The sequence below is a fragment of the Epithele typhae genome (assembly GCF_022376455.1).
Source record: "Epithele typhae strain CBS 203.58 chromosome Unknown BXZ73scaffold_90, whole genome shotgun sequence".
In the NCBI taxonomy this organism is placed as follows: Eukaryota; Fungi; Basidiomycota; class Agaricomycetes; order Polyporales; family Epitheliaceae; genus Epithele; species Epithele typhae.
The window spans coordinates 29,820-40,346 of record NW_025954281.1 but is presented as its reverse complement, the minus strand read 5'-3'; the positions used below and the strand labels follow the sequence as shown (position 1 = coordinate 40,346).

Sequence of the window (10,527 nt, the reverse complement as noted above, 5' to 3'; positions counted from 1 at the left end):
CTGCGTTCTGCCTGCGGACATGGTGAACGGTCTCCCCGGAGCGAAGGTCGGTGGTGCGTTCTCGTCGCCCACGACCGACAGAGCCGCCCCAACACTAGAGGCAGGCAGGGGTCCAGAAACGACGTCGGAAGTGGGGTTAACAGGGGCGCGACCGGAAAGACCTGCGCACGCATCTCTTGAAGTACGGTGGAGGACTGGCGCAGTGACAGGGTTGGACTCCGGGGCAAAAGTGCGCCCCGAAGCACGGCCTAAGTGGACGGACTTGTGTTTCATCTGCAGGAGCGCTACGACCGTCGCTCGCTCTGCAATGAGACGTGCCGTCGTGCGTGCAAGCTCCCCAGCACGAGTGTCCAATTTCACTCTGGCGAGTGGGTCCGCTTCGACGGCAAGAGTGCTGCGATCTCCTAGAGTCGTTACGTCGACCTCGGTCCAGTCGTCAGGAGAGGCGGTGGCAATAGTAGAGTCGTCGATACTAGGAGTGAGTGGTGGAGTGATTACTATGGTGGGGAGCGCGGTTAGGGGAGGTGAAAGTGAGTCCCGCGTCCCCCAAGTCATGACTGGTACAAGCCTAGGAAGAGGTGGTGAGCTCTGAGCGGTGGAACCCGGGGTGGCGGGCCGCGAGAGCGAGGGCGAGGGGGACGGGCATGGTGAACGAAAATCGGAACCAGGTTGACGGTCCGACTCAATATAGACTTCCCGAGAGATCTCCTGAGATAGCTCCGGAGACGAAGTTTGAGCCGGCGATGGGACCAACGATGAAATCTCAAGCGAGTTGGCCGCCTGAGGGCGGAATGAGCCATATTCTAGTACCCGAGACATGTTCCACTCACCCTGTCGTGCAACCGCATCCACTCCGCGTAAAGCTGCTGCAGCTGCCGGATATTCTTCTGAAAGCTCTCGCCTAGCTCCTCGATGACTTCCTGACGTCTCGTCCTCTGTTCGAGCTCGACTCGCATGTTTTCAATATCCTTTTGTGCCTGCACATCCTGTGCCCTCTTGTGTTCGATCTCCAGCTCGATCTCCAGCTCTTGGGTCTTCGCTTCGTTGATAGGAACCAGGGTCTCGATCGTCTTCTCAGACCACGTCCTGCACGCTTCCCAGTGTGCCAGGAACTTGTTCGACTCATAGTCTACGCCGTTCGGCCCACGCGCGTAGACGTCACGGCAGCGGGCACACTTGACCTTCTCGTCGTCATACACGATCGCGACTCCTTCATGGTCCAAGAGGGTCTGGAGATGGAGTCGGCTGACCCGTGTGACGAGCGGTTTCGGAGTGTGGTGCAGCCTGTGGCCATGGGAATGTGTCGGTCCATTGCAGAGGAGCCGTGCAACTGAGGACTACGTACTTTGACAACTTCGGGTGCGAAGCGAGCTCGTAGGGCATCGGCTGGTAGTCTCGGGTTCCTCCTAGCTTTGGGACCGGGGTCTTCTTCGGTTTAGCGCCAGCTTTCGGCGGTCGAGGAGTAGTACTGCGCAATCGCGACTGATCGGGACTGCGAATAGACGGCGCGGATGGGGTAGAAGAACTCACAATGAGGCCCGGCGAGTAGCGCGACGAGTGGTGCGTCTAGCCATTTTCTTGGAAGAGGGTAAGGGCGGATCGGACGATTATGGGGCTTGAAGGGGAAGGAGGTCGAGAATTCGTTGCGTTGGGAGTGCGGGGCGAGGGACAGGCCTTGAAGAATGCGCACTTTATATCCACCCCGCCGAACCACGAACAAGAGCGGAGACGCTTGTCACGAAAGCAGACTGGCCCTCCGCAAATCCTCTGCGTCCCGGATACCGGCGCGCTGCAAACTTCTGGCGCGATGAACGGGCTGTGCCTTCAGAACCGCGTGGCGTTGGTGAGGAGGGTGGCAGCATTGGGAGAAGCGGGCGGGTCGGGATCGCGGCGCTTGGATTGCGTGAAACGCAAGGGACAAGGCTGGTGAACGGTGGCGGGCTCGAAAGTGCTCGAGGCGGGAGGTGGGATGTGTGTGCGTCCCCATCACTCTACCACGGAGACCTTCCCAGAGTGCTTCTCTCGGTGGCGAGATCGTCGGAGAAACCATGTGCGTGCTTTTGGGTACAATTGTGCACTCAATTGTGGGCACGCTAGAAGCACAAGGAAGCGAGATGTCTGCAGTGGGGGAATTCAATCAACAGATCGTTGGGATAACTGGCGAGATACAAACACAACAAGGCACCCAGGGACGATCTTGTTCCGAATCCTCCGCCAATGAATAGACTTGTTAAACCATGAACACAAGTCTTGAATCGTCGCCCGTTGTCTGGATGGCGATGTCTTGCCGGCTCTGGTCCATGAATCCGTCGCCCTACACCTCACTGCTACACACCACAAAATCGCGAACTTATTCCGGAAATAAGGACCAGTCAAGGGCGACGGGCAAGTCTTGCGGGGGAATAGCATAAACGATCGCCTTGAGCTTCGGCGCATCATACGCCGCTGGTCGCACTGACGGATCTGGTGCACGCATCCGCTCCATGACTGCGTCTGAAGCGGGGAACGTTGACTGGGGATGTCACGGTGAGCGAAGAAAAACATGGCAATGGCGATAGACCTTCCCTAAAGCTCATCCAAACGTCCGGCTCGTACGGATTATATGACTTTCCAGTGACTCACGAATGGGTCTCTCCGATGACGGGGAAGAGATAGAGACATACCATTGCATCGGGAGCTATGCTGTCTCCAGCTGCTGTGCTCTTGCCTCGGTCATGTTTTGTTCGGGGAACACGTGGAATGAGGGGATGGAGAGAAAAAAAGCACAGTGCAAGCAGCAAGACAGATTTGACCGTTCCAAGAGCTAGCGGGGTGTTTTCGTTGCAGATGGCAGAAAGGCACTCATGGAGCCGGGAAAGTGTGGTGTGTGGGAGAGACAGACAGACGCGCCTCCTTCCTTGCACTGGGTTTCCTCTGGCCACCTGATGAATCACCCCACTTCGGCCGACGAGCGTAATCCATCCAACAGCGACGCCGAGTCTGATGGCGATGACTGGGTTCTTGTATCAAGCTCCGACCATGCCTCCCCTCCCCCCTCCACCGACGACGAAGAAGCAGATACTCCGGACGTGCGCGTTGACAAGTCCAGCTCATTGTTTGAGGCTTTCAATGCCGTGCGTATCGTTCTCCCGTCTCCCCGTCTCTGTTTTCTGAGGTCCGGTGCGTGTGTAGCGCGTCGCTCGTGCTCTGATCAAGTTCGCGCCGCAACCCACTCTCCCCCGGTCGCAGGTATATAATGGCAAGAATCGCCCCCCTCTCTGGCGGTTCGGCTACGCCTTCGAGTTGGACGTTGCCTTCGAGTATGCCGTTCGACACAAACTCAAGATGCTACCCGACGATGACGAGGAGGCCGAGGTTCCCACCTTTGAAACAGTCCTTGCTCGACAGGGCAGATCGGCGCGTGGGATGACGCTGATGGCACTCAGACTCATGACAAACGACCTTTCCGATAAGTGCGGTTTCATCTTGAACATTGCGCGTACGCTCTCGGTCGGCCGCGGGCTCAAGTTCGTGGTCTACCTGTGGTCGAACTACGACTACGACGAGCAGGTAAAGCTCTGTCATGATTACGATCTTGTCCTGCACATCCTCGACGAGGCGTTCAAGCCGTTTCCTGGGGCGATAGCTGAACCATTCTGGTACATCGACGTGGACAATGATTGTCTGGTACGTCGCAGCATCTGCCTTTGCGATGAATGCTTCTCACGTTGAGAACAGGGAATATAGCTCACTTGAGTGGCATCACTGATCTTACGAGTTATATATCACCAGTCTCTCCACGATAAATACGGCAGGTTCATGGCCAGATAATCGACTGTAGAGTGCGGCGCGGGACGTCGTATATGGGCACTTTCTCTCCGACTACGAGTCCGGTCGGGTCTTCCAGAGACTCTCCACAGGCCAAGGCACTTCCCAATACGCCGTTGCTTGCTCCAAGTCCTCCAAGACCCACGACTCGTCCGGTGTCTTCCGCTGGGACGTGGCGGCGACCAGCGGATCGTCCACAGCGTCCATCCACTCCAGACACGACCTCGGCGTCGACGTGTTCAGAGCTCCAAGCTCAGCGTACCGCCAACGCGCCACCGTCTCCCTCCCCTCCACCCTGATCTCAGCCAACACCTCAATCGGCGTCTCGCGGTCCCCGCGCGCGTCGACGCGCTCGGCGAGCAGCTCGGTCCACCGCGCTTTGATGCTGTCGACCACGTCCACGGGGACCCGTTCGAGGTACACCTCGAGCGTCCGCAGGCAGGGGCACGACGCGGGCCCATCGCCCCACGGAAGCGCATCCAGGACCGTGCCCAGCGCACCGACGACGCGTGCGAGGTCGTCCGGCGTTTTGTCGTACAGCCGGTACTTGACGCTGTCGAAGCGCACGACGAACGTCTCCAGCCGCGGCAGGCGCTCGAACAACGCGGGCAGGTACTCGTCGTCCCGGGCCGTCAGCGCAAACGAGACGTCGAGCGCGCGGACGTTCGCGAGTGGCATGTCGCGCATGCGGAGGCCGTCCGGCTTGTGCATGTGGAGGTAGATGTCGTTGAAGTTCGTGGTCTGAAAGCGCCCGTTCGGGCGCACCGAGCGCGCTTGGTTCGGGTCTGGGTCGGGTGGGCCGCTGAAGACGAGCGAGAAGCCGAAGGGGAAGTTGAGCAGGATGCTCATGCGGAGTGGGCCATTGAAGAAGGGGAGGTGGGGAGTCGCGAGATCATCGTAAGACGCACTCCCTTTGTCGGGGCAGTAAATGTGGACGTGGGCGTCGTTCGGGAGCGCGAGGTTGTTGACGACGTGGTAGCTGAACATCCACTCGCATCCGATGAAGGTGAGAGTTCGGAGCGACGGGATGGAGATCGGGCGCCGGGTGGCTTGGCCGAATTCGTTCCCGTCGATGATTTCATCAAACAAAGCATTCTCGACGAAGGTATATTCGATGTTGGGGCAGGAGGCGAGGAAGCGGAGGAGTATCGCCGTGATGCTGACGTCCTCGTAGCAGCGGTAAAAGCTCAAGTAGAGATGAGTGATCCGTGGAAACGGTCCGTAGGAGGATGCCATGAGGACTCCAGGCCAGAGGGCGAGCGCGCGGAGTTGAGAACCAGTGTCTGCGCCAAAGAGAGGGTCAGACTTAGCGGAGACGATGAGTTCATCAAATATGCCGGCACTGTCGAAACATTTCGGTGCGAAGAGAACTAGAGTCTCTAGACGAGGTGCGCTGAGCGGGAAGACTAAGAGAAGCCGTCCCCACTGACGTTCAGGGAGTATGGCCTCTCTGCCTGTCTCTGACATTGAGAATCGGAAGTTGACGAGGCGGGATTGAAGATCGGGGTCTTGCATTGTCTCAAAACACGGGCTTTCTATGTCTTCAATGGATATGGTAAGAGACGCAGTGCCAGATCGTTGGAGCATGCAGCGGAACAAATGATCCGATTCGTGTTGCAGAGCCCCTTGAAGGCGAGACCACAAGGAAGGCATCATCAGTGTAGTTTCGCGCCACGACTGACAGACTTGGGATAGCGTGAATAGGGTTGAAATGTACTCCTTCTGTGCGGTCTCCACGGCCGAATCAGAGTCGCCGTATGCCGTGTGCAATTGAGTGTTTCCGAAGAGTTGACGCAGGGTAGCGACACTTTCGAAGGAGTGACCGCTGGGTGCCGATGAAGTGGGTAGAGCGACGGCATGCTTGCATATCTCTAAGATGATATCTTGAGGCAGCTGGTTTATCGTCGAGTCCATGGAGAGATTCCGAGATCGTAATGCGCCACCGCTACTAGTAGCCTGGGAAAAGGTAGTATTCGAATGATTCACCACTTAGGTGGGATTCGGACGTCGAGAGAACGTACCTTGAAAAATGGCAAATCAGATGGGTAACGCCACTGTGAAGCAAACACAGTCGATGAAGAGGCGAGTCTGCAGAGGACGACTCGGAAGGTAGACGTCGTGCACGGGGGGCACGGAGGCACAATCGGCGGGCCTCTTTCGCCTTGTGCAGGCTTTGTGCAGGCTTTGTGCGGGCTCTCTCGCCGCGGGCGGGCCTGCGAAGTTGGGCGGGGCCGCGCGGCATCATGTGCTAGGCACGTTGCACACACGCCAGACAGACAGCCCGCACAAAGCCCGCACAAAGCCTCGAATTTGAAGAGGCCCGCGGGCCGCCGATTGTGCCTCGGACCGTGCTCCCCGTACTGTTGGACAGTGGCAGCCAGCAGCCAGCCAGGTACGGCTTGCAGGTGGTGAATCTGATATCCAGTCACACGGATCCGAGATTCTGATGAACGACACATTGCAAACAAAGAATACGAAAGTACAGCGCATAACCACGTACGAGACTGCGCAGACAGAGACATGTAAGGAGGCAACGGGACGGGTACGTATGATACAGAACGCGGGTACGTGCGATTAGGGAGATCATGGATTGTGCTTCTCACGCACCGGAGCCCATGGGTAGCAGCAGAAGTAGCAGAGGTATTTAGGTACATCGCCACATCGTTCAGCGGGGGCGTTCAGAGGAAGTGCGAGACCGCGCGCGAGATCAGCTCCGTTGCGTTCTCCGCGACGACCTCTGTGCCCCCTGCGACAGCCCCCTCCGCAGCCCCCTCGCCCCCGCCCGCGATCGCCTCCGCGACGGTCTCGAAGCACACAAGCATAAGCTCGACCTCGGGTTGCCCAGGATAGAACCACGTGGTGAGCGCCTAGCGTGCGCTCAGGTCAGCACCAGAACCGGAAGAAGCGAGCGGGTGGGACGCACGATCATCAAGTAGAACGAGACGAGGATGAGGCCCTCCACCCAGTTCGTCTTTGCGTCCGCGGTGACATAGTTGACGAGGAAACACGCGCCCAACAGGAGCGCGACCTCAAAGTAGTCTGCGCGCAGGCCCTTTAGCCGTCTTGTCTTTCAGTGCTTCCGACACACGGGGCGACTCACCGAAGAGGAGGTGCATCGGCTTCCCGATCCACCAGCCGAGGAGGACGAGGAACGGCATCCACCAGAGCGTGAACTGGATGCTGAGGTCGATCGCGCGCCCGCGCGCGAGCATCGACGGCACGAGGCGCTCGCGGCCCGTGAAGTGGTCGTAGAGCGACTCGAGGAAGAAGACAATCGCGACCGCGCCGTCGGCGGAGAAGGAGACGATCGGGAGGAGGATGAGTCCGAACCACTCTTCCTGGATGTCCGAGGTTTCGCGAACGCCCTCGATCGACTCCACGAGCTGCAGGGTGGGCGTGTGAGCGCACGCGAGGAGGGGACGCACACGAAGGGATACGCACGAACTCGGCGGTGGCGGCCATGATCGCGATGGTGAATGCGAGCAGGATCAAGCACGCCCACGGATTTGTAAGCGCCTCCTCTTCCTTGAGATGGGCCTCCTCGTGTTTCAGCGCCTGGGGAGCATCGTGCAGTACAGTGAGCGCATTGCCTTCACCAGGGGGGTTGTGCAAGTAAAATCGGGATGCGATGTAACTGAGGGGGGCATTCGGTTAATCCAGGAACAAATAAGGAGGCCGCACACGGAGGACGTACATGACGAGCAACATGATGGCGATACCGCGGCTCATCCGCAAAATCTGGTCGCGCGTCGCGTCCGTGACAATTGCGGAGACAGCCTCGGCGCCAGATGACGTTGTTTGAGTTGCACCGCGGTCAAGCGCAGCAAAGAACGCAGTCGGGAGGAGGGTGGCGAGCACGCTGGCAATGAGGTCAGCGCGCGAAGAGGCAAACGTGGAGAGGACGAACCCGATCATAAGGAGAGAATGGTTAAGGTCCGTATGGTGTGGGTGCAGGGCCTGATGTTGAATTTGACTGCCGCCGACGAGGAAAGATACACCGGGGATGAGTAGCAAATGCAGAATGACGACACCTAGACATGCGTAAGAACAGAGTTCACGAGGAGCTGCCTATTGGTAAATACTCACCGACAATCGTGGCCTGAAGTAAACGAAGACTGAATATAGTGAATAACACGACGAACATCATACCGGTATTCACTTACTCGCATTTGGTCAACAGGACGATGGCCAGGACGGCTTCCACAGCACTGCGGAGTCGGTCAGTACAATCCACATTGTAACCGACAAGAGAAACCCACTTGTTCAACGTAACGACGAGAAGGTCTCCGAGATCCTTGCCGAGGTAAAGGGCCATCTGCTCGCCGCCCCAGTCGAATATTCCTTCGAGGGGAATGATGGCAAGGAAGTTCACTGTGCAGTGCTCGGTACGAGGGAGTGCTTGAGGGAAGACAAAGACTTACGGACGAAGGTGGGCTCTGGACCCCATTTGTGGCTGAGGAACATCCAGTGGGACACCCAGGCAATGGGGATGACGATGAGCAAGACGTTGAGCCCTGGAGGACGGGTTTAGATGGACGCATTCTGCAGGGAGACATGGACTCACATGAAGACAAGAGTATGTTCTTCAGACTCTCGGCCCATCCGACCTTCCGCCGCCCTTTGCCACGAAAACGGTCCCAGAACTCCTGCGCCGCGTCCGTCGCCTGCTGGTATGCGCCAACTGTGTGGGCACTATTCGGTACTGGAGCATGTTGAGGACTGGGGTCCGTCTGAGAGCGTAGCCGGTCGGTGCTGCTACCATGAGGAGGTGAGCGGCAAGCCCAGGGCAAACATCAGTGGAGACCATACCTTCCGCGCTCTTCGTCGCCGAGCTTGCTCGAGGCGGGCGTGTGAGTGACCGGTTTCTCCGAAAGGATTGGGGAGGACGAGGAGGCAGGGGTGGCCATGAGGGAGGAAGGCAAAGAGCCTGCCGGCCTTGCGGGTGTTCAGATGTCCAGATCATCACGCTCAGGCGCGAGGCGACGGGGAGGCTGCGTGCTTGGCGGCAGATTGAGCGGGGAGACTCAGTAATAGTAAAAGGTTGAGCGCAGTGGCGTGCCAAGCCTGACCGGGACGCTGTCAAGGCGATTTCCGCGCAGGTCGGCACAGCGTGCACGGTGTCGACTTCATCGTGGGGCGTTCTGGAGAGAGAGCAATCGAGAACAAGGGGTATATGTGGGTATGCGAAGAGCAGACGGAGGTCAACGGAGGTCTCCAAGTTGAACGTCGAAGAGAGAGCCGCCGATAAAGCGGTGCGCGCCTCTCATCTCCGCTCTGACTGGATTCCCTCTATGCAGGTGCCGGCCGAGCCTGCGAGGCCGGTCCCCAGCGTCCGGCCGAGCTCTGGGCGCCTAGGCCTCAAGCAAATTTCCCGTGCCGTCTGCCCGTCTGTCCGCGCGCCTTCTCTCTCTCCCCCTACATCCGGTTCCCCGCCGTACCATCCATCGTCTTCTCGCATTAGATCAGCTTGGTTTCTGTTCTCACAGCCGTCATGACCAACAACGTCCCCGACCCGAGCCAACTCCAGTTCCTTCCGGGCGAAATCCAGCCCGACACGCCCTCGCAGCTGCCCGCTGGCCGCAGGGTGTCACCCAGAACTGTCGAAAAGGAAGGAAACCCCGAGCCAACTCGAGCAAGTGGCCGACGCACCACTGAGAAGGCAGACGGTAAAAAGAAGGCGACGTCATCGCCGGACAGCACCTCGGGACCGAGCGGTGCCGCCCCCTCGAGCGTGGGTGTCACGGCCATGCCCGCCGGCAACGCCCAGACGCCTGGCCAAGCGGCGGCTGCGCCCTCGGCTGCCCCAGGAGCGGCGTCTCTCGCAGCGCAAGTCTCTCAGGCCGCCGCCGCCACGAAGACCGCCGCCACGCCCTCCAGCACCCAAATCACCCCCGCACAGCTCAGCGTCCTCATCCTTCAAGAGGTACGCACCTTGGGAGGCAACATCGCGGCCTTCGACAAACGGATCTCGGCTATCGAACTAGTAACGATCCATGGTGGCACGAACCAGCCGCCCGCACCAGCAGGGGCGACACCGGCGACAACCCAAGCACCCATCCAGGCCGGGGGGACAACGGCGGCGACCGCAGGCCTCACTGCCGCGGTCGTGCCGGAAGCCCAGAGCCAGGTGATCACTGCCCCTGCCCCCATGTTCGACCAGCTGGTTGCGGACGAAACCACGATCAACCTCGCTCAGCTCGCAGCGAACGCCAATGCGCAGCCCGGGGTTGCGGCGCTGCCAGCCATCGTACCAGGCTTGCAAGCTGATGAGAACACAGTCGGTGAGTACTGCTCCCCAGCATCATCGCGTCACGCTCGTCTCGCACGTCTCCAATGCCCGCGCCATCTGGCTATTCACGCTCGTCATCCCTATCGGGGGCACATGACACTCATCTCACACGCCCGCACGCTCGCACTCGCATCTCGCTCGCTCGACACGCACGATCACACCGCTAACCCCTCACTTGTAGTCCTCCCACCCCGTGTTGAGCGCGCCATACGCTTCGGACAGTACGTCCCATACACCCACGTCCTAAGCGCATTCCGGAACGCCGCGATCTACCACGGCGAGCCCACTACCCTCGCCTCCGCGCTGAACGCGTCGACCGCCCTGGACCGCTCTGGGGAGCGCGACATCGAATGCACCGAGTGGACGGCCGCGGCACGAGTAATGGTCATCGCGACCAGAGAACGCTGCAAGGACGGAGAAGCCCGGGCGGA

At 59.3% G+C, this 10,527-nt stretch overlaps 4 protein-coding genes across 4 annotated transcripts; 1 reads left to right on the top strand and 3 right to left on the bottom strand.

Annotated features, from left to right (window-relative positions):
• Positions 1–803: 803 nt before the first annotated feature.
• BXZ73DRAFT_81771 (uncharacterized protein) lies at positions 804–1,574 on the bottom strand (the record flags this gene model as incomplete). The annotated part of the gene is made up of 3 exons (XM_048023569.1): positions 804–1,284; positions 1,346–1,468; positions 1,531–1,574. 3 exons carry the CDS (start codon positions 1,572–1,574, stop codon positions 804–806), a joined length of 648 nt encoding a protein of 215 aa, XP_047872405.1.
• Positions 1,575–2,924: 1,350 nt separating this feature from the next.
• On the top strand, positions 2,925–3,726 carry BXZ73DRAFT_106750 (uncharacterized protein; the record flags this gene model as incomplete). Its single annotated transcript, XM_048016711.1, has 3 exons — positions 2,925–3,113; positions 3,172–3,666; positions 3,718–3,726. The coding sequence occupies 3 exons, from the start codon at positions 2,925–2,927 to the stop codon at positions 3,724–3,726; spliced, it is 693 nt and encodes a 230-aa protein (XP_047872404.1).
• A 135-nt stretch (positions 3,727–3,861) lies between these two features.
• On the bottom strand, positions 3,862–5,721 carry BXZ73DRAFT_106749 (uncharacterized protein; the record flags this gene model as incomplete). The annotated part of the gene is made up of 1 exon (XM_048016710.1): positions 3,862–5,721. One exon carries the CDS (start codon positions 5,719–5,721, stop codon positions 3,862–3,864), a length of 1,860 nt encoding a protein of 619 aa, XP_047872403.1.
• Positions 5,722–6,485: 764 nt separating this feature from the next.
• Positions 6,486–8,714, bottom strand: BXZ73DRAFT_106748 (uncharacterized protein; the record flags this gene model as incomplete). The annotated part of the gene is made up of 11 exons (XM_048016709.1): positions 6,486–6,674; positions 6,731–6,846; positions 6,908–7,190; positions 7,249–7,441; positions 7,502–7,838; positions 7,894–7,922; positions 7,971–8,015; positions 8,067–8,178; positions 8,229–8,321; positions 8,372–8,562; positions 8,617–8,714. 11 exons carry the CDS (start codon positions 8,712–8,714, stop codon positions 6,486–6,488), a joined length of 1,686 nt encoding a protein of 561 aa, XP_047872402.1.
• Between the last annotated feature and the right edge of the window lie 1,813 nt (positions 8,715–10,527).